General features: G+C 41.1%; 2 protein-coding genes across 2 annotated transcripts in view; both read left to right on the top strand.

Annotated features, from left to right (window-relative positions):
- Positions 1-10971, top strand: part of LOC129366102 (phospholipid-transporting ATPase ID-like) — a 40580-nt gene extending 29609 nt beyond the window's left edge. The window contains exons 14-28 of the mRNA XM_055039717.1: positions 98-141; positions 507-672; positions 740-928; positions 1106-1221; positions 1999-2163; positions 2248-2359; positions 2627-2732; positions 2820-2952; positions 3034-3217; positions 5474-5697; positions 5790-5873; positions 6456-6701; positions 6792-6930; positions 7414-7544; positions 8002-10971. Coding sequence (XP_054895692.1) covers positions 98-141; positions 507-672; positions 740-928; positions 1106-1221; positions 1999-2163; positions 2248-2359; positions 2627-2732; positions 2820-2952; positions 3034-3217; positions 5474-5697; positions 5790-5873; positions 6456-6701; positions 6792-6930; positions 7414-7544; positions 8002-8331 — 2369 coding nt within the window. The 3' untranslated portion in view covers positions 8332-10971. The remainder of the gene's footprint in view (positions 1-97; positions 142-506; positions 673-739; positions 929-1105; positions 1222-1998; positions 2164-2247; positions 2360-2626; positions 2733-2819; positions 2953-3033; positions 3218-5473; positions 5698-5789; positions 5874-6455; positions 6702-6791; positions 6931-7413; positions 7545-8001) is intronic.
- Positions 10972-12931: 1960 nt separating this feature from the next.
- dapk1 (death-associated protein kinase 1) overlaps positions 12932-23900 on the top strand; it is a 62028-nt gene continuing 51059 nt past the window's right edge. Inside the window, exons 1-2 of the mRNA XM_055039368.1 lie at positions 12932-13067; positions 13667-13847. Of these exons, the coding sequence (XP_054895343.1) occupies positions 13786-13847 (62 nt within the window). The 5' untranslated portion in view covers positions 12932-13067; positions 13667-13785. The remainder of the gene's footprint in view (positions 13068-13666; positions 13848-23900) is intronic.

Genomic DNA, 23900 nt, shown 5'->3' with positions numbered 1-23900 from the left:
CCAGGGCGTTCGCTCGCTCCTTCATGCTGTTATTATTGTTATTCTGTATTTTACTTATTTGTTGAAATGTGTTCAGTGTGTATATTTGCTTTTGCAGGAGATGTTTATGACTACACAGGTCAGAGACTTGATATTTCTGAGGTAAGTTAATAAAATTAAATTTACTTGTTTATCTGAGTAGTTTTAGGGCAAAGCGAAGAGAAAAACTATTTGTTTGAAAGGCTTAACATAAAAATAAAAGCTTAATAACAGAATTGAAATGTAATAACAGGAGAATAAAGTCATTATATTACAAAATGTAAATAGGAGGATAGTCGTATTACCAGACTAAAGTCATAAAGTCGGAATAATGTATATTATAATAAAACATTTTGAAATACAAGACTCAAAAACAGCAGCTGTGATGTTCTGTAGAAGGTTTGAGCTTCATTTTAAGTCAGAAGCTGCTGTTGGGTCATGTTCATCCTGTCGTCAGATCAGAGATCCGTTTACTTCCTGACCTGCAGCATAAACACCCGGTGGACTTCTCCTTCAACGCGCTGGCCGACCCGCGGTTCGTCTTCTACGACCACGCGCTGGTGGAGGCGGTGAAGCTGGAGAACCCGGAGGTCCACGCCTTCTTCAGGCTGCTGGCGCTCTGCCACACCGTCATGGCCGAGGAGAAGAAGGAAGGTGGGTGGAGAAAGTGCCGGCGTTTCTCTGTGGTTTGGAACAGGAAGTCACCCTGTTTCTCCTGCAGGAGAGCTTCTCTATCAGGCCCAGTCTCCAGACGAAGGCGCGCTCGTGACGGCGGCCAGAAACTTTGGATTCGTCTTCCGCTCGCGAACCCCCGACAGCATTTCCATCGTGGAAATGGGAAATCAGCGCAGCTACGAACTGCTGGCGATCCTCGACTTCAACAACGTCCGCAAGAGGATGTCCGTCATCGGTGAGAAGCCTGGCTTTTTCTGAGCTGCTTGGCGTTTAGTTTCTGTTTCCAGCTAAATGAAACACAGACTTTGGTGTGTGTGTGTGTGTGTGTGTGTGTGTGTGTGTGTGTGTGTGTGTGTGTGTGTGTGTGTGTGTGTGTGTGTGTGTGTGTGTGTGTGTGTGTGTGTGTAAACAGTGCGCAGTCCGGAGGGGAAGCTCTCTCTCTACTGCAAAGGCGCCGACACGATCATCTACGAGAGGCTGCACCAGTCCTGCAGCAAGCTGATGGACGTCACCACGGAGCACCTCAACGTCAGTGAAGCTTCTCTTCCTCCTCATGTTGGGTTTCCACTTGTTGGCACGACTGATCAGGCTGGGAAATCAATCAATCAATCAATCAATCAATCAATCAATCAATCAATAACAATATATATCGCAAGAGACACGTGATCAACGTCAATTGATCAATACATACATAGTTCTCATGTGACGTCACACTTCCTGGAACTTTGTAACTGGCAGCCATCTTGGTAGGCAGTTGCTATGGAGTTGCTATGACAACAACAAGCTCTTGCCTCGTTCCTACGTAACTGAAAAACAATATAAGTACTTTACGACAATTTGTTTAAGTACTCCACCCACCTCTGTGTGATACTAAGATAAATATCAGCAATATTTACTGGAGTACTTACAGCTGAAGTAGCATAATTAGCTTAGCTAGCCTCGCTTTTATCTGCTGGCTACAACGTTGGTCACTACATGTTCTCACTCTGCCAGTCATCACAACCTTCTCATTCAAGAGTCGGTTCGTTCTGTACAAAGATCACATTCTTCACATGCTTTCCCTCTTCTCTCTGTCCACTTGATGTCTGTGAGCTTACATCCTCTTTACGACACAGAAAAAAACACTCAGAACCAAACTGTCTGTCTTTTCTCCCACTGTTGGTTTTATTAGATGGGAATCTTTATGATTTACACAGCTGGAGTTTGACTGTGTTTGTATCTTCAGATGCTATCGCTGCTGCGTTCGCTGCAGAGACGCATGTTTTCACGGCTCATCCTTATAAGTATGTGCATGTTGATCTGCAGGAATTTGCAGGGGAGGGACTGCGGACGCTCGCTCTGGCCTACAAAGATTTGGACGAGGAGTATTTCATTCAGTGGAGACAGCGCCACCATGAGGCGAGCGTCTCGCTGGAAGACAAGGAGAGCAAACTGGATGAGCTATACGAGGAGATAGAGAAGGACCTGCTGGTAGGAAGAGGAATAAATACCTGGTGTAAAACAGATAAAAGCAGGACTGGATTTAATGCGTGTTGCTGTTTGTGTTGTCTGCAGCTGCTGGGAGCTACAGCCATCGAAGACAAGCTGCAGGACGGAGTGCCTCAGACCATTGAGCAACTGGCCAAAGCAGACATCAAAATCTGGGTTCTGACTGGTGACAAGCAAGGTATTTCATGGAAAACTTTGTTTGAAATGAGCTATTTCAGATAAAAAGCCATCGTCAATTCACCTTTCTTCAAGGTGTCCAGTTGTCCAATCAAAATGTTAAAATGAATAAAATGTAAGTTGGTCTTAAATGCAGTAATCACAGGTCTTACATTTTGCAGTTTTTTTCCATCAGACAAAACTTGAAGATGGCAAGAAAAAGGTCTTTAAAGGTCTTAAAAAGTGACATTGTCCAGTCTTGTTTGTTCAGCTTTAGTTTGTCTTTTAGAAACGGCAGAAAACATCGGCTACTCATGCAACCTGCTGCGGGAGGAAATGAAAGACGTCTTCATCGTCTCGGGTCACTCGCCTGAGGATGTCCGACAAGAACTGAGGTCAGAGGAACGTTTCTAATGTCCTTATGAAGCCAAGTCATTTTCAAGCTCTAATTTAAGCAGCTGTGGTTTTGATTTTTGGAGCAGAAATGCACAAAACTCCATGAAGCCAGACGGAGCAGCAAACAGCCTGCTTTTGCCAGAGGAGAAGAGTAAAAATTTGATTGAAGACGAGGAGGCCAATGGGGAGTACGGACTGGTCATCAACGGACACAGCCTGGTACGTTACAGCTCCCTCTACTGGCCAATGAATCAGTGAACCTGGATATTCATGAGCAATGCTCCTGTTTCTGTGGGTCAGGCGTACGCCTTGGAGAGCAGCCTGGAGCTGGAGTTCCTCAGGACGGCGTGTTTGTGTAAAGCGGTGATCTGCTGCAGGGTGACGCCGCTGCAGAAGGCCCAGGTGGTGGAGCTGGTCAAGAAGTACAAGAAGGCGGTAACTCTGGCTATCGGTGATGGAGCCAACGACGTCAGCATGATCAAAGGTACCACTGCGTCCAAAACCGAACTGGCTTTACTCAGTACGGTAAACTGAATACATTCACGCTTCATGTTTTCTGCAATAAATGGTGAAATTTATTTAAGACATAACTTCTTCAGTTTCTGTCCTTCATGTTGACAGAAACAGCATCTAGTTTTGATCTACTGTTGAGAACAGACGTTTGATTTTACACACAAAACTGATGCTCCACGTTTTCAGCGTTTTTCTGCCACCTACTGGACAATAGAGGGATGACAGCTTAGAGTCTGAAGGGTTTCATTGTAATAAAGATCATCCATCCATCCATCCATCATCCATCCATCCATCCATCCATCCATCATCCATCCATCCATCCATCCATCCATCCATCCATCCATCATCCATCCATCCATCCATCCATCCATCATCCATCCATCCATCATCATCCATCCATCATCCATCCATCCATCCATCCATCCATCCATCCATCCATCATCCATCCATCCATCCATCCATCCATCATCCATCCATCCATCATCCATCCATCCATCCATCATCCATCCATCATCCATCCATCCATCCATCCATCCATCCATCATCATCCATCCATCATCCATCCATCCATCCATCCATCCATCCATCATCCATCCATCCATCCATCCATCATCCATCCATCATCCATCCATCCATCCATCCATCCATCATCCATCCATCATCCATCCATCATCCATCCATCCATCCATCATCCATCCATCATCCATCCATCCATCCATCATCCATCCATCCATCCATCATCCATCCATCATCCATCCATCAATCCATCCATCCATCCATCCATCCATCCATCATCCATCCATCCATCCATCCATCCATCCATCATCCATCCATCATCCATCCATCCATCATCCATCCATCCATCCATCCATCCATCCATCCATCATCCATCCATCATCCATCCATCCATCCATCCATCATCCATCCATCCATCATCCATCCATCATCCATCCATCATCCATCCATCCATCCATCATCAATCCATCCATCCATCATCCATCCATCATCCATCCATCCATCCATCATCCATCCATCCATCCATCATCCATCCATCATCCAACCATCCATCCATCATCCATCCATCATCCATCCATCCATCCATCCATCCATCCATCCATCCATCATCCATCCATCCATCCATCCATCCATCCATCCATCCATCCATCCATCCATCATCCATCCATCATCCATCCATCCATCCATCATCCATCCATCCATTCATCCATCCATCCATCCATCCATCCATCCATCCATCCATCCATCCATCCATTCATCATCCATCCATCCATCCATCATCCATCCATCCATCCATCATCCATCCATCATCCATCCATCATCCATCCATCCATCCATCCATCCATCCATCCATCATCCATCCATCATCCATCCATCCATCCATCCATCCATCCATCCATCATCCATCCATCATCATCCATCCATCATCCATCCATCCATCCATCCATCCATCCATATCCATCCATCATCCATCCATCCATCATCCATCCATCCATCATCCATCCATCCATCCATCCATCCATCCATCCATCCATCCATCATCATCCATCCATCCATCCATCCATCCATCATCCCATCCATCCATCATCCATCCATCATCCATCCATCCATCCATCATCCATCCATCATCATCCATCCATCATCCATCCATCCATCCATCATCCATCATCCATCCATCCATCCATCATCCATCCATCATCCATCCATCCATCCATCCATCATCATCCATCCATCCATCCATCCATCATCCATCCATCCATCCATCCATCCATCCATCCATCCATCCATCCATCCATCCATCCATCCATCCATCCATCCATCATCCATCCATCCATCCATCATCCATCCATCCATCCATCATCATCCCATCATCCATCCATCCATCCATCCATCCATCATCCATCCATCCATCCATCCATCATCCATCCATCCATCCATCCATCATCCATCCATCCATCCATCCATCATCCATCATCCATCCATCCATCCATCCATCCATCCATCCATCCATCCATCCATCATCCATCCATCCATCATCCATCATCCATCCATCCATCCATCCATCCATCCATCCATCCATCCATCCATCCATCCATCCATCCATCCATCCATCCATCCATCCATCCATCCAATTTTATTTATATATCTGCAAGTGTCCCTCTGTTTTTAATTCATTATTAAATAAATCATTTCTCTCTCTGCCTCCTCCCAGCGGCTCATATTGGTGTTGGCATCTCAGGACAGGAGGGCATGCAGGCCGTCCTGTCCAGCGACTACTCCTTCGCCCAGTTCCGCTTCCTGCAGCGCCTCCTGCTGGTGCACGGTCGCTGGTCCTACCTGCGCATGTGTAAATTCCTACGCTACTTCTTCTACAAGAACTTCACCTTCACCTTCGTCCACTTCTGGTTTGCCTTCTTCTGCGGATTCTCTGCGCAGGTGAGACAGCCGACGATGAGTCCCTTCATTTAAACGTCTGTTTTTCACCCGTCAGGAAAATAGGAAATCTGAACTTGATGTTGCTCTTTCAGACGGTGTATGACGAGTGGTTCATCACGCTCTACAACCTGATGTACACAGCGCTGCCTGTTCTGGGAATGAGCCTGTTTGATCAGGTAATAATGTCAACAATTAGTCCATTTATTATGTTTTATTAGAATAAATTAGTTCCAATCGGCAAACTATTAATAAAACCGTCTTAGGCCTTCTTTTATTGTTGTAATTTTGCCTCCATGCAGCAGAGGGCGCCGCTGGCCATCATTAAGCAGCACCAGCTGATATATAAACAAAGATGGCGGCCATATTATAATATGAGAAACAGTCCCTAAAACACACGTCATGCGGTTCTGATTTGAATAATAGAAACTCAACAAGTTTCATTCTGGCTTCATTCAGCTGGATGTTATGAAAAGATGAGAAAACATCTTTTCTGTTTTTTCAGTCAGTATTTAACTGACGCACAAACATTTAGCCTTTTATGTAATGGAAAGACGGTAGATTGTCTTCATACAAGAGAAAACACAAATTGTTAACCTTTCAATAAGATCAATCAACTTTAGATTAACTGATTCATAGAGTTTTGATCCATGTTCCAGAAAACAAAACTAAATTTTAATCTTGTGTCATTTGCTTGATTTGTGCAAAAGGAATTTATACCTAAAAGTTGGTCTTCACCTTTGTCTCCCTCTGCTGGTCAGGATGTGAACGACGCCTGGAGTTTCCAGCACCCACAGCTCTACATTCCCGGCCAACTCAGCCTGTACTTCAGCAAGACGGCCTTCTTCAAATGCGCCGTCCACAGCTGCTACAGCTCTCTGGTGCTGTTCTTCATCCCGTACGCCGCGCTGCAGGACACAGTGAGGAGCGACGGGAAGGACGTGGCCGACTACCAGTCCTTCGCCCTGCTCACGCAGACCTGCCTGCTGTTTGCCGTCAGCATCCAGGTGCGGAGGAACAGCCTGTTGTCTACTGTTGATCAGGAATGTACAGAGTGAAGTGAACGTTTTGGTGACGTTCTGTCTGCTTGTCGGTAGCTGGGGTTGGAGATGTCCTACTGGACGGCAGTGAACACCTTCTTCGTTTTGGGAAGTCTGGCCATGTACTTCGCCGTCACCTTCACCATGAACAGCAACGGGATGTTCCTCGTCATTCCATCAGCTTTCCCCTTCATAGGTGAGGATCCGTCAGCTGACTGGACTGGGATTGCAGTAATACAGAATAGCCTCTCGCAATAAATTAATTAATCACACGATAAACTAAAATAAGCCCAATAACTTCAATTTGCATGATTTATCTTTTCTCTATTCTCACTTGTCACCAAAACTGGATGATAAAAGTATTCAGTCTTGTTTCAGTCATTGAAATCGTTTTGTTTCAATGACTTTATGATGATTTCATTTGTTGTTTCTGTTGTTTTGATTTATTTTGTATATTTAAAATGTCTTCAAGTTCCAGTTTTAAATGTTCATAAAAATTTAAAGTTTATTGATCTGAGATGATGTGTTCTTGCACTATTATGCCATTATTATTTTTATATTACTGGAAAATTGCCTCAAACTACAATTTTACCATTTATCACAATAACTAAAGTTCCATCAATGTCTGAACCTGCTGATGTTTTTTCAAAAGCTCATTTTGTTTTGTTTGTTTCTGCAGGAGCGGCTCGAAACTCTCTGAACCAGCCCAACATTTGGCTGACGATCATCCTGACCTCCATCCTGTGCGTACTTCCTGTGGTTACCTGCCGTTTCCTGTTGATTCAGCTCTGCCCCACCATCAACGACAAGGTGCAGGAAACATCAGGAACCGCTTTGCATGTTCAGCCGCGGCGTTCCTGAAATGCCATTTGCCTCGTTCTTTTAAAGGAAGCGACATGATATTCAATGCTAAATTAGTGAATAAGTAAATATGAGCTCAAATTATTTATTGTTTTTATTTGTTACTTAGGTCTGAAAGTGTTATTCTACCTGAGTTTCAGGAACTTCTTTAGAAATGTGAACTGTTAGCATCTGTTCTGCCTCTACCTGTTTAGCATTGAGATGCTATTTTGGGCTTTTTGCTAAAGTGCAAAAAGAGTTAAAAGGATTATTTTCTGATTTGATCAACAACCCAGCAGTAACAATAATAGGTGAAGGTTGAACACCTGACTCTGTAGTATTTCATCGTTCTGATGATCCAAACATTCCTTCCAACTTCCACTCCAGACAGTTTTTCATTCTTTTCTTTTCCTCCTTTGACCTTCAGGTAATGTTCAAGGTCAGAAAGGCCAGAGCTACACCTCCTCCTCCGCCTCGCCGCTCCCGGATCCGCCGCACCAGCTCCCGCCGCTCGGGCTACGCCTTCTCCCACGCGCAGGGCTACGGCGACCTGGTGACGTCGGGCCGTTTCCTGAGGCGTCCCGCCGGGCCGCGGGCGTCGGGTTTCCCCCAGGTGGGCCGCGCCGCCACAGGGTTCAGCCCCATGGGCCGGTCAGCGGGCTACAGCCCGACGGGCCGGCCCCAGCACCTGAAGGTACCGGACGTGGAGGTGACCTCGCTGCAGATGTACAGGACATTCAGCGACGCTGCTCTATGAAAGCCAATGAAACTTCTGAAGGGAAACAGAATCGCTGAGGTTTTTGTGGGAATTTTTTCGCTGACAGTTTCATTTGAAGGATCGGCAGCCGCCACTTCCGAGAGGTAAACGGTTTACTGGCCTCAAATGTTTAAGTTTGAACCTGAAGGAACCAGCAGATGGGACACTAACAGACGGATCTACTTGACAACAGACACAGAAACAGATCAATGAGCTTCCAGGCAGCAAAACCAGAGGCTGGAAGTGATTTAACGTGTTGGGAAACACAGAGTGTCATCATGTTTACAGACTGCCCAGACCTTCGTAATCCTGGGAGTCCAGAGGCAACGCAGAGCTTCGTAAAGAGGGAACAACCAGCAAAGACACGCTGCTGTCAGTACTTTACTCTTGTTTTTCTCTTCATTTGTGATTTCTTTAACAGGCTAGGAAAGATCAGTGGTCTGTACAAAACATGTTACATTTTTAACATAAAATCATTTTAGATAATGGGATTTCCTGTCAGAATGAGCTGCTTTAGGACCTCTTGTCACTTTAAATCCAAATAAACTGCTGCTGGCGACGCCCCCCAATTCAACGATTACACTCACGTGAAAACGGCTGTAAACACATGCAAGATTATACAACCGTACTTCTTTGAAAAGCAGAAGTGGAGCCTTCTGCACAATCAACCAGAATGCAGGATTTGGTTTCTGGATGCTAAATCAACAAGTAAACACTTGTGTTTTCCAGCAGCCATTGTACAGCAATAAAACCAGCTGTATGGCGCCCCGCTGTGGTCACTAAGTAACAGCACAGTGTGTGTCAAAAATATGAACGTTTTTGAAACGAGTCGTTTTTCAGAAACATAAACACAGTTGGATAGAGAACAACTTATCAGCTGTCAATCGTGAAAAGTTTCTGTGAGAATTATAGTTACATACCTGTAGCACATGCAGCCGTTCTAAACATCGTCAGAGTTATTATGCACATCAGGAGGTGCAAAGAAATAATGTGATCGAACTTGAAGAGTTCAAAAACGTTCAACAGATTCCTACCTGTCATTATTTCTAACACAAAGATGAAGCAAAAATGGAAAAGATTAAATCGTTTTTTTTTATAAAATAACTAAGTACACCCCAGAGCAGTGGTTTCCAGACTGGGACCCCCAGATTATCCACCTCATTTTTTTTTGCTGCTCCTCTTTAAATCTCTATTTTTTTAGGTTTGAATCCCAAGCAGAGATGCTTTACTTTTTTATTTTCCCATAATTCTATGTGTGATTTATTTATTTATTGTAAAGGTTTTTAATTAACAAATGGATTAATCAAAACCCCCCAAATATTGGTTTTGTCATTACAGAAATTAAACATTTTCCCTGCAGTTTTCATATTAAAACTCAATATTGAGGCTATTATAGTTGAAACCAGAAGGATTTTATTTTCTGATTTTACTTCTTTATTTCATTTCTCTATTTGTGGATTTGAAACACCTACAAAAACAAACTTATTCTTCAGTTTTAAAATGTGCCTGGTTACATATTGATCAGTAATTTTTTGCACCGCAGCTCCAAGGAAGTATTTTTATGGTTTTGTGTTTTTGAGTTCGTCCATTTTGGTTGTTTCTGTCAAACCATAGAGACACTACGAACACGACCGGTCGGGCTTCCCTGCTCTCTGGCTCTTCCTGGTCAGTTAGTCGTCTGCCTGGTTGTTGGTGCTTTCACAGTTAGAGGTGACCATAAAAAACAAGGATGTAGAAAACATCGTTATGGACTTTATATTGTCAGAAAACGTTTTATCTTCTGATCAGAAGTCACGTAAAGTCGTCTGTTTATTGTCTTTGTCATTTTGCAGCTGGATGCTTTAACAAGACGTTTAAAATGCTGTTTTACTTGATCTGCACACCTTTGAATGAAAAGCCTGAAATTGAAACAACATGGAGATGATAATATGTTCGTTTGGTTGAAACAGGGATGATTTCTGTCAATGAACAAATCTTAAGTAAATATTTTATACTTTATATTTTAATATTTTAGTATTTACACAAATATTTAACAGAAAATTGTATATGCATTTTTTGGTTGCTTGTTTTTTTGTTTTTTAAGTTTTAATTTTTGTTTTTGCCCCAATTCCAGTTGATGCAAATTTTGTCCCTGATGATGAACCAAAGATATTTAAAGCTTACATGTTGTAAATGACTGTTTATGGTTATTTGATGCTGAAAATCAAAGTTGAACTTGGATCTGTTTTTATTTTCAAGTCAAACCCGTCAAAAGGAAAAAGTTTTGTTGCGTCTTCTTGGTGTTTTCAGAAAAGATGACATTGTTAATCTTTTGTTACTTTGGATCTTGCACAACAGAACCTTTTCTGGATGCTGATAATTTGACATTTTGCATGGCAGCTAAAAGATGCAATAATTCCTGTTTGCTTTTCATTTTAAATAATGAATTTATCGCCTCAAACTGTGGCAGATTGTATTGCGAGTGCCTTTCGCAATAGCAGGAACTTCGTGTTTTCTGTTGTGCTGTTTTGCTGCATCGTTATTATGGTGATGGGATATATGATCACTTCCTCTGATTTACCACACTGCACTTCTGATTGTTTTGTATCTTTTTATACACTTCAGATGTTTCATCTGTAATAAAGAGACCTGAAATATGAACATTTTCTCCATAATTCAATGAAAATGCAGAAAAACTCAATGAAAAACCTTTTTAAAGCAGTTTAAACTATTTAGTTTTATTTAGGATCATAATAACTCACCTAGAAATCCATTTCTGCATTTTAGAACTGCATATTGTCAATGTTTTAAAACATTTTTACTTTCTTAAATTTGGGCATTTTGATTAAAAAATGTTTCAAAATGTCTTTGAACCATTAATCCTCATGCAGAAAACTGTGAAAATCATTTGTATTCTGTCAGCCCTGGTGAATACAGTGAATAATTGAGTCCGTTTTACATATTTATATGGATCCGGATCAGACGTATTGTTGCAGTACTCCTTCCGCCCACTAGATGTCCTCAGTCTCCTCTGCATTCACTGCTCACCTGTAATCTGTTCCTTCTGCAGCCCTGCAAATATATTCTTCTGAGCTCATTTCATTCCAAAGCAATTCTTTAATTTTTGCTTTTACCACTTTTTAAAAACTGATCCATCTACTAATATTTTAATTGCAGCTGTATTTGTGTGTCAACTCAAATATGTACAAAGTCAAAGAAATATGAACATTTTTACATTTACAGATAGGTGTTGCATCAAATTCTTGTTGGAATGTATTTTTAATAAATGTATTATGCACACATTTCCAAATAGCAGCTGCTATAAGTTACATCCAGCAACAACCTGGGAAGTAACTTCCTTTCTGGAAGGAAACCATAAAATAAGTTGATTTGAAAGCTGCTGGAAAGTTTCTCAAAGAATCTTATAAATTTGGAAAATTAAACCCTATATATATATATATAGGGTTTATATAGGGTTCCTGGTCAGTTAGTCGTCTGCCTGGTTGTTGGTGCTTTCACAGTTAGAAGTGACCATAAAAAACAAGGATGTAGAAAATATCGTTATGGACTTTATGTTGTCAGAAAACAACATAAAGTCCATAATCCGCCGATTAAACAACTTAAAAAGTTGTTTCAGACAACTTTTTAAGTTGTCTGAAACATTTTCAGTAATATTTTTGTGTTTACTTTTCAAGTAATTAATAGAAGAAAATCCTGGTTTTACTAAAGGCAGCCCAATGTAAAACAATCTGAAAACTATGGATATAAATTATGTTTTACATTCCAGTAAAATAATTACTCTACATATATTTTTTGAAATTTGTACTCTTATCAAAAACAAGTATTCCATGTTTCCAAAACTAGATGTAGGACAACGAGATTGTTGTATTGGAACAATACTGTAATAGGAATAGAAAAAAGATTTGCATAAAAAATTATATTTAAATTTCTGCTCATCTGTTTCTAACAATAGAAAAAAAGAAAAACCTAGTGCTATATAAATTGTATTAGATGCAAAAATATATTTTTCTACTTTTATTACTAACTTTTAATGATAAAATCTAATAATAATAATAATGCATTTTCTTTGTAATTTTCCTCTTGTGGCTTTCATTTGGATGGGCAAAGTAACTAGTAACATCTACACAAAATACAACAATAATAATAATAATAATAATAATAATAATAATAATAATAATAATAATAATAATAATAATAATAATAATAATAATAATAATAATAATAATAATAATGATAATATAAACAAATAAGGCCCTGAGCCAAAAAACTAAACTAAAATTTTCTCATTCTATTCTCAATTGTGCCTAAAATGCAGTAAAAGTGAAATCTCTGCTGCCCTCTTGCGGCCACCTCTACTCCTACACCCTTCACTGGGCTGGTGCATTCACGTGACGGCAAAAAACTGACATTTACACTTCTTAATTCTTCCACGTATTGAGTATAGCAGATATTCACCCTAAGCACAGCGACTCTTTCTGGTTAACGTTACAACTCGCCTGTTTACTAATGAGAAGCGCCGTGAAGTATCCGCAGGTTGCAGTCCACTTGTCTTTCCCCCTGAAGCCACATTTCCCACAGAACGCGAAGGCATCACCTGCAGTAGCCTGCTTCACATTGTTAACGTTGATTTCTCCCGTTCCAGCGTTTGTCTTCCGTGAGCCAAACCGGGTCACCGCCTCCCGCAAAACGCCTGAAATCTCGGCTTCCTTCGGCAGCGGGACGCAGCGGGACTCACAGTAAGAGCCTTTATCCGGTTCCCGGTGAATGTGTCTCAGTTTGGGGGCTGAAACGGGGCGCTGATGGTCAGGAGCTGCGTTTATGTTGGATTGTTTCGGACCGCAGAGGGTTGAATAAACGTTACAGGGCAGCAGCTGCTGCTGGTTTGTGTTGGAGCAGCCGCGGTGTTTCGGGTCTCTGGTGGTTTTATGAGCCGGTTTGCAGTTCATCTGCCCGCAGCTCGGGTTCGGACACCTGTCCGGCTCCTAATTTGTCAGAAAGGACTCGGAAATGACTCCAACGGTCATTTTCCTCCCTGGACTCGTAGCCTAGCTGGTTTCCCAGGGCTACGCCAAGCTCCCCACGGGGTGTCTGTTTCCACCCGGACCGGTGACGATGTGCTGTTAATGTCTGTGCAAATGAGCTGAGGATGCGACAGTGAAGGCGGATAACCGGGGGGAGAACCGGGCGGAGAACCGGGCGGAGGGACCGCGGCGGGTCGTGGGTCCGGAGCGCAGGCTCCTCCAGCCCGTTGGGGATCCCATTGTTTCCCTCACATCTCTGACCGAGGCACTGACTCTCCTGTTCCTCCTTCTGGTGTCTTTCACTCGCACCACAGAGCCACAGCCATGAGGAAGACCGGCGTCCGGGTCCCCGGCCCGACCGGAGGCTGGTAGGGACGCTGCCGCTGCGACAAGCCGCCAAGAGACGCAGGAGGACGGGGAGAGTCTGGACGACATGACGGTGTTCAACCCGGACAATGTGGAGGAATTTTACGAGATTGGAGACGAGCTGGGCAGGTGAGTGCTGCGGATTTATTTATTTATTTATCTATTTATTTATTTATTGGTGTGCATGAACTTCCCCTTTCTAAGGCGTGTTGCGGTTTGCAAACTGATCTTGTGCATGTTCTGCAGCTGCATACTGGATCTTCTATTCATTTTTAATAAATGCATGTATGTTTTTTTATACACATTTGTTGAATCTGACAGTATGACGAGTTACCAAAGTAAAAGCAGCTCTACTTCAACTTACTTTTCATCAAGTCAAAGTAAAAAGGTGCAAAAATGACTCAAATAAGAGGAACAAAGTATTTGGTAAATTTCTACTAAAGTCCTGAGAAACTGATCAAATGATCAATTATTTGATCCTCAAAAGTGACATCATCAGACAGACCAAAAAGTAAAGTTAAGTGGAAATTTGGGTATTTTAAGAAAATAAATGACAATAATTCATATAAATAACAAAATCAGCCAAAATAAATATTTTATTTCAGTAAAAAAAAATCTTATTTCAGCTTTAGGAAAAACTGCTGGTGTTTTGTCTGTATTTGGTAAAGTTTTGGTTAAAACATGTTTGTTTTCCATTCAGGGGGTAAAAAATCCAGAAATTTACTCCATTAAGAGTTTAAATGGCTTATAATAAAATTACTCAAATAAAAGTAACCAGTACAGTAAATGTAACTATTTACTACCCAGCTGTGGGTATGAGGCAGATAACCTGCAAAAAGATCAACTTCCTCCCTGAGCCAGGAGGCGGGTCTTAGCGCTGTTAATCATCCTCATGTACTCACTGATAAAGGTGAGCCAAAACCACCAGTCTTAACTCTCAAAGAGCTAATTTTTATCTCTCCTACCAATAGGTAAAATTTTTAATAAACGCTATCTACTGCAGCTTTAATAACAATGATGTTCATTTGTCATTTTGCCAGAATTTAATTATTCAATCCCATCTAATCTGCACAAAAAATAGAATTTCTGTAAATTATGGATTCACATCAATATCCAGAACTGTAATTTAACACATTTAGAGTCTTCATCTTCTTCAGTGCATGGAAAGAAAACTAGAGGTCCAGTTACTCCTCTTTTATTATTATTAATATTTAATTTTTCTTCCCATTTCCTGTCCTGTTATCTGCATAAATACTTAGATTTCTTGCAATAAGTGACTCCAACTTTACTATTTCTTGTTTTTTTTACTATGTAAAAGATTCACTTCCATCCGTCTCTCCATTCCTCCGTCCATTTTGTGATTCTGCCGTTTGTCCATCCACTCATTTATTGATCGATCTGTTCGTCCAAACATTGATCAAGCTGTTTGTCCAGCTGTTTTTTCAGCCTTTCCTTCCTTAAAAGTTTGCCTCAAAGAAATTTGGAAAATTTGGCCTCAGAAAAAATATTGGAACCTTAAACATCAACAGAAAATCTGATGAAATAAGTTTCCCTGTCTGGACCGAAGTAGTTAAATAAGATTAAAGCACTGATGTTTCTTTATTTAGTTTTAAAAAGGTTTTTGTGGTTGAATTAAATGCGGCGGCTGAAGGTTTGGTTCACGGCTCGACGCTGCAGAACAGGTGGAACCTGGAAGCGGATCTCCTGACGGTTCTGGTTGTTTGACTCGGGGTTTTGGTAATGATCGTTTTCTGCCGTTTCTCACCGTCCTGCTGCAGCAGCCGGGACGATCTAGGAGCGTTGCGTAATGGGACGCAGCTTCTGGCTCCGCTCCAGCACCTGGATCCCGTTGCTGCTGCACAACCCACACTTTCTCAGGATGCTGGGCGATAAATTTCCCCGGAAGTTATTACAACAAACGAGTTGTTTTGAGACCATTTTCGAGTAAATTTATCATGCGATTAATTGAATTATTGCTTATTACGATACAGTATATTTTTTAAGGGACAGGAATTTCTTCTTGGGTTTAAGCAACTGCGCGGCACGAAGACGGAAACTTTTGTCTCTCTTCAAAAATGCCGGAAATATCACTGAGTAAGTTAAAGCCAAAATGATTCAAACCTCTGGTAGCTTCATGTTTATGTTGCACCAACTAAGCCTGTCACAATAATCAATTAATCAGTCGATCACAGTTACCTGGACTAAACGCCACACCTGAAATCTGAAAGGAGTCAATTTTAAAAACTTGGTCAACTGCAGACATTTCTGCCCTTTTGAAGGTTTTTTCTAATATCTGTGTTTCCCTTCGCTTGTTGTTTAAATGAGAAAAGGGCTTTGAGCTAATTTTGGTTATTGTAGTGGGAGGTTTCTGTTTAACTCACTAACCACAGATTTCACCCGGGACTTTCTAGAGACTCATTTACTTATAGAATGTCTCCTGATCGACCGACTGATGATTATTATGTTTTTATTATGTTTTTTTGTTCCTGAAACTGCAAAGGTCCTCTGCAACCAATCAGAGGAGTTAAAAGCAGATTGAAGAAGACAGAAGTTGTTTATTTTTATTTTTTTGCCGGATTTGTCTCAGTACAGTGGTACTTTCCAAGTTTGGAGCCAGACAGGAAAAAGAAAAGCGAGCAAATCTTTATTTAGAAAAAGAGAGAAGACAACGGTTTTGCTGTGTTTACAAAATCAAAACTCCAAAGTTTTTCAACTTTCTGACCTTTAGATAAGTCAGGAGTTAATAATGAAAGCCGGTCTTGTGTCCACCAGCTGCATGATGGGCTGCGTAAAGGCTGGCGTGCCGACACACACACACACACACACACACAGACGCACACACATGCACACAGACGCACACACACGCACACACACACACACAGACGCACACATGCACACAGACGCACACACACGCACACACACACGCACGCACACATACACACACAGACACACACACACACACACACACACGCACACACACGCACACACACACACACACACACACGCACGCATACACACACAGACACACACACACACACACACACACAGACGCACACACACGCACACACACACACACACACACACACGCACACACACACACACACCGTGACACACACACACACACACACACACGCACGCACGCACACATACACACACAGACACACACAAACACACACACACACACACACACACGCACACACACACACACACACACCGTGACACACACACACACACACACACGCACACACACACACACCGTGACACACACACACACACACAGAAAGCATTTTGATCTGCTGCTGATGCCGTTCTGACTCTGGCAGGTTTGGGATTATTGCCTATTTGCTTTGGCAAAATGAGGGAATTTAGGAAATCAGCCAAGCGGCGACTTTATCCTGACACTGATCCTGGCTGCTGCACGGCGGAGACGCCGATTAGCGAAGCACCAGGCGAGTGGCAGCCATGCAGCTGCAGGATCTTTGTTTTTCTTGGTAACCTTTGCAGTCTGATCTGCTCGGCGTTTTTAAAATGGCTTTTCCAGCTTCTGGTGTCTTTGGTAAGTCCTTCAAATTCAAAATCTTTTTTTATTTTTTTTTTGCAATCTTTTCAAGTTTTCTGCAGGTTTCTTTCTGCAAGGGTGCGATGATCCTCCGATATTTATTCAGTCTAGCATCAAAGCTAAAGCACAAAATCTCACCAGTATTAAAATAATAAAATATAACTCTGCTTAGTGTCTGTTTTTTAAATATTTGCACTAATTTCTAGTTAAAATAATTTGAATTAAGATGAGACCATCTTACAAGTAACTTTTCAGCAAAATATGAGTGTGTTTTTAGGCAGTAATTTTTATTTTTCCCTTGCAATGAGGGAAAATGTTATAAAAAATAATCTGCCAGTGGAACTAATAGTTTTTCACCAACATAAATGAAATGCTGGCTGAAAATAAGCTGATATCTTGCTAAAAAATTACTTGTAAGTTTTTTTATTTCAGTTATTCTAAGATATTTTCTCTAGAAATTAGATAAAAATACTTGCAGTGTATTGAAATTGTTAAATGTGCAAAATGAAATGTCTGTTACCAGAACTGCAGAAATTGCTGGATGGAAAAATGACGGTGTTTTATTTCCCCGTCCTCTGAGTTTGTGACGGACTCTCTGAAGCCCGACCGACCGACCGACCGACCGACCGCACACTGATCCCTCTAATGGTGTTGCAGATTGGCAGGAAATTCTCACGTTGGGCTGAGAACAGCAGGGAACAAGTGAAGGATCTCCAGTCTGGCGCGTCCTCAGACCGGCGATCAGGTGAAGCATTACTGGACCGTTTAGAGGCTCAATGGCACTGGGAGATAAAAACACTCTGCTCTCTGCCAGACCTCATCTATTCACCAGTTGCCTCATTATTTTGTGATTGTTATGAGCTAAGAGTTCATCATACCAGGTTTCTTTCTGTTGAAATCTGCTGAATTTCTTTAGTGGATAAATCGTCAGAATAATTATTGATAGTTGCAGCTTAGTTTGCTTTAATGAATCTGGAGCTAATTTGTCTGAAAAGTCTAGTTTGTTTGTGGCGAATTGAACTCAGATTCTCGTTCGCCTTCAAACTTCGGTCTCAGTTTGGTTGAAGTGAACTCTGGTTTGGTTTGAATCCATATGTGAACACCAAGCAGACCGGAGACTGCTCCAAAAGCAGGGCATTCTGGGTAAATGCAACCAAATCAGACGTGTTAGCCTAGCGCTAGCAGGAGAAATGACTTGAGCTTTTTTACCAAGACAAAGGCGAAATCTTCCAACTGCTGAAATCTGACACCGCTCCATTTTTGTTTATATTTTGTGAAGAAGGAAGTTGCGCTCAGTCTATTTTTTGGAGGTTCTTGTCATTTTCTTCAGAGGGTGTTGGTGCAGCGCCCCCACAGGCGAGAAGGGGAACAGGCTGCTCAAAGGTTTTGGACCATCTGAACCGCAGCTGCTGGAAATGGAGCAAAACGTTGCAGTTTTTGGTCTCCAATCTAACAAAGACTACAGGACTTTAAAGTGTGAAAACAGCCTAAAATTACTGATTTTGCAGCAAAGAATTGCAGTTAAAGGCTCATCTTTGCCATAAGATGCCCTTCGCCTCTTGAGGACAAAGTTCCCACAAAACGAAGGAGCTCAGAATCATTCAGTATCATTTCCTGGCCTTCAGTAACAGAATAAGCCTCATCGTCTCCTCTGGTCTATCATTCCTGACTCACATTAACCTGATCAGATACATTTACTGTCTGGATTCGGCTCTTTCTCCTCATTGTTTCAAGCTCTACGTACTCAGCTACTTCCTGCCGAATACTGAACCCATGTGATTTGCCGTTTCACTGCTCAGTTTTACTCCTCGCATACATCTTCTTGCTGCTCTGCTTCGATCGTTAGTCTGCATTAATCCAGCCTCCCTGCTGCTCTAACAGGCTCCCTCCTCTTGCATACTTGATGCGTCTGTTTGGTTTCCATCCAAACGGATCAAAACGGGAAAATAACCCTGCAAAATTAACATAACATTAAGCTGAGACAGCATTTGGGTTATTCCTCTGCAAAAATCAGCCCAAATAGCAACTGTTATAAAAACCAACAGGATTATGAACACAACCGCCTTTCAGTTTGGGTTTGGAAACTAGTGGTGGAACTCTATTAAAATTGTACAACTCCGACCAAAATCAAAAGTAATCAAAGGCCTGGAAGCAAATAGTCGTCATGCAATTTTATTTATTTTTATTTTTAATTATAATGAAAAACTAAGAAAACCTTAAAAACCAGTTTTGGTGTTTGATATTTGTAAATAGATTTATGAGTCTAGCTTCAACAACAAGAATATTTATTGTTTTTAAACATCATATTGTGAACCGTTGATGTTAGCGTTAGCATCTGTGCCACTGCTACATGTTTAGCAGTGGGATGCTACTTTAGCTTCAGTGGCTTAGCATATCGGCTAAGTCTGGTTAGCACAACGTGAACAAGTCAATGGTCTGTTTCAGATTGTTTTAAAAGCAGAAATCAAACCCAGTGAGACAAGAAAAGCAGTTTTATCATCCATTGCTGTTAGCGGACGCAGCTCGTGCATCAGATTTATGGGTCTACTGGACACACACAAATACAAAGGTTCCGGTCGGAATTTTCTATGTTAGAAAAATGCAATTAAATGCATTAATGTTGTAATTCATTCATCAAATTAAGTATTAAATTCCCGTCACTTATTTAAAGGTTTTCCTTTGTGTTTTGTTGTTAATAAATCAGCAGAGTTTAGGATGGATACATTGTGTTTTTTAACGGAGCAGCAGACGCTGCCCCGACGACTGACCTACATTTGCCCCCCACCCTCCTCTCCTCTGTGGGTCAGTGATGGGTGGAGGGGCAGTCTGGGACACCACCACCTCACCCACCCTGAGTCCTGTAACTGCAGCTGCCTGGTCTGGTTTATTCAGTTTCATGCATGTTTTAAACCAGGACTGTACAACTCCAGCCAAAATCAAAAGTAATCAAAGGCCTGGAAGCAAATAGTCGTCATGCAATTTTATTTATTTTTATTTTTAATTATTATGAAAAAATAAAGAGGATTTTGCACCTTTGCTGTATTTAGAGGTTTTATAATAGTTTTCAAATGAATTTGGACTCAGTTATAAGAACAGGTTTTATTTATCCAAGTTTAATAAATGAAATAAAAGCTGGTTTGGGTTCAGCAGAGTCTGTTTTTCATGACACAGTTCTAATTATGACATTTTGGTTAGAAATAGATGAATACTTTGTGTCATACTGAACATTTTGCATTGAAACTAATTTGTATCATTCTGGACCTGAAGCTCAGGGCCACAAAAAAAAACAGTTCAGGCACCAAAACTGGCCCCCAGGCCACACTTTGGACACCTCTGGTTCAAACCTTTTAACAGTAAAATGGTTTAAAACAATGAACCATATTTATGGTGCTTTGATGTTTGAAGCGTTTTAATTTGAATCGGGTCGAGTCTGTTGGCTCAGAGTGAAGATTTGGTAAATCTGCGTGTTGCTTTGTGTTTTGCAAGCAGCTATTAGAGGAATTCTAACCTGTTTATGTTTGCAGTGATGCTGGTTAGGAGACAAAAACAGGAATGCGTCCTGTTGAAACAACATGGGAGTGTTCAAACTCTAATCGCTTTGATAAAGCCGGACTAGTTTGGGATCAAGGAGTTAAACCGACGTTTACGGTGTCGCTGATGATGAGCCGATTTCCTGTGGGCTGTTTTCGAAAGGCTGGGAGTAAAACCTGCTGAGCAGCAGCAACATTTTCTGCAGGTTTATTCTCTTTATGGGTCAGGAGATTATGAGGCAAACGTCACAGTGAGGTGAGCTTTACTTCCTGTTCTGTTTGGAGAAGGATGGAGTTGGATTTTCGGTGTTTTCAGTTTGAGGAAATGTTTGTTTTTAAGGGTTACTGCCTGTTGCATTCATTGATTTTATGTTTACTCCACCCATCCGTCCGTCTGTCAAACGGTCTGGTCATTTATTTATGTTTTTATCTATTTTAAATAGATGTTCTATCTGCCAGAATCTCCAGATCATTTGGATAGAAAAATTAGTTTCTGAGTTGAAAATAGTCTAAAAACTAGAATCGCATTGATTCTCTTGACCTCGATAGATTTGCATCTGTAATCATTTCTGCATATTCCAGATTTAAATGTCTGTCATCTTCAGAAGCATCAGCAGCCATTCCATGGCGAACTTTTGCAATTTTTGCATGTTGTTGGTTGAGAACTGGCTGCTGTCCTCTGTGGTCAATTAGAAGAAATCTGTGGGCAGTGAAACAAAAACAAAAGTTTTTCTTTCTGTCAATAATTTGCTTTTACAACTTTGCACTTTTGTTACAAGACTAACAGTTAATAAAAAATAAGCATTTTAAATTTGAGCCTTTTTTGTGTCAAACCGCTGCTGCAGTCGGAAATGACAAGAATCACAGCAAACGTTACTGAGCTGCGATTAGCAAACCAACAGTTAGTGAGTTTTTGTTTTGTTTGTTTGGCTGAAAGGATTGATTGAGATGAATTGCTTATTGAAATAATTGCCAACAAGTGTACTAATAGATTGTTGAATGGCGTATACAGGCTGCAAAACGGGCAGTTTGCTGAGTAAACATATTTAGAGACAAAATGGTTCAATAGAAAAAATCTGCTGAATTTCTTTAGTGGATAAATCGTCAGATTAATTATCAATAGTTGCAGCTTTAGTTTGATTCTATCAGAAATCCAAGCAAAAAAATCACCTTCCATCTAAACCTTGATAAATGTTGCATAATTTCCTAAAAAAGAAACACTTTGTTTTTATAAAAACCTGCTGCAAACTTTACAAAAGTGATTTCTTAAAGGTTTTTAGCTCCTGCTGTATTTCCTGTCACAGCTTTAGAAACATTGAGGCCCGGATCGGGGAAGACATCCGACTGTCATCAGTGGGTTTTTTATTGTACTATTGTCTTATTTTCACATTTCAAATCAGTTCCAGGAACATTGAGACAGACTTTTGCCTTTATTCAGCCTCTCTGCTCTGTATTCTGCTTCAGGTTGTACTTTGAAGCTAAAAACTTTTAAGACGCCGCACTGGAGCGAAGAACATTTTCCTTTAACGTCTAAATATCTTCTGCTGCCAAGTTGTGATGAAGACGAGGCCAGCTGTCCAATCAGCAGACGTCTCTGCAGATCCTTTCTGATCTGCTGCAGCTGCTGACGTTTCCTGAGTCTGGACAGTTTTCCACCTCGAAACCTGCTGAATGTCAGTTTCAGCAGACGTATAGGGGCCCCGCACTGCAAAGAAAGCTCAGAATAAGACAGGATGGCTCTTCTCTGTTAGCACAGCTTTTGTTGTTTCACTTCACACAGGATCCAGCGGCAGAGTTAAAAACCAGAAGTTGATATTTAGAGCAGTTCAGACACGTCTGAGGATCCGTTCATTTAGCGGTGGGCGATTTGGACTTAAAGGTTTATCACTATATTTGGTTTTAGGTAGCTGTATGCACCACAAAAATAAATGCTAACAGCATTTAATGATAGTTTGAGATTTATTTACTTTCATTAACACTCTCATCGAACAAACAGTGGAGAAATTAGTACAAATAACAGTTTGAGGGTTTTAAACGTCATTAATTAGATTTTGTTGTGACAACAATAAGTCAAAATGCTCATCAGAAATTGTTCATAAAAAATACATTTACAGCAAATAACAAACGGTTAAGAAAGGTGAAAAAGTCACACCCATAAAAACATTTAAAAGATTTTATTTAAAAACTGAATGCAGTTTTGATCATTTAGGATCTGTTCAAATCTATTTCTAAAACCTTTCAATTATGTTTCTTAAAGCCAAACTACAATTTTCATCCATAAAGTCCAGATTTACAGCTTCTGACTTCCTCTGCTACGGAATCGGATTTTTATGTCAGCAACGTAAAATCAGGTCAAGGTTTTGCTGGTCAGACTGTGGTAAAATATTCCAATGAGGGTCACATAAAATACCTGATCCAAAGTAAAGAAGTTTAAACTCCTGCAGCAGCTTGTTAATTAACTTTCCCTAAAAGTCGCTTGTAGCACAGCAGCGAAGCACAACTCAGTCAGAGTGGTGCGTACTGATGATTGGTGAACAAAGAGCTGAACGGTTGAAATGAGCAACATGTGATCAAACAGCAGGTAGAAGAATCTATTGAGGTTTTCCTGGTATTGTTGTTGATTTGTGTGTGAAACGCAGCAGCTGAGTGTGAAGCGTTTCTTTCTGTGTTTAGCGTGTCAATAGTCCCGCTTGTAGATGTGACCTCAGCCGTCATCGGGTCAAAAATCAAAAACGACGTGAAACCGGAGAGGCCTGAGCGGTTTGTCTCCATACAGGAAGTTCTGGACTTAAAGCTGTAACTTTTCATTAACATTTTCCTCTTGCCCCATTCATGGCAGAATAAGCAGCTTTAGACAATATCAAATATTTGGGTATTTAATATTGGCTACATTTTGTGACTTTTTCCTTCCAGCTCGTATTTTTCTGTAGCTTTAGCTTTAGTTAGTCGGCTTGTTTTCCAGAACACCAGTCGGCCTAAAACCAGCACTTATCTTCCTAATGGACACCAGAGAGAGTATTTAAGTCCATATATCGATCTTTTCATTCTGCCTCTCCTGTCTGTTGAGTGTTGTAGTAAAATAAAACCCAGCGT

This window comes from Poeciliopsis prolifica, unplaced genomic scaffold, assembly GCF_027474105.1.
Source record: "Poeciliopsis prolifica strain line A6 unplaced genomic scaffold, Auburn_PproV2 SCAFFOLD014, whole genome shotgun sequence".
Taxonomy (NCBI): Eukaryota; Metazoa; Chordata; class Actinopteri; order Cyprinodontiformes; family Poeciliidae; genus Poeciliopsis; species Poeciliopsis prolifica.
This window is presented reverse-complemented; position numbering and strand designations above follow the sequence as displayed.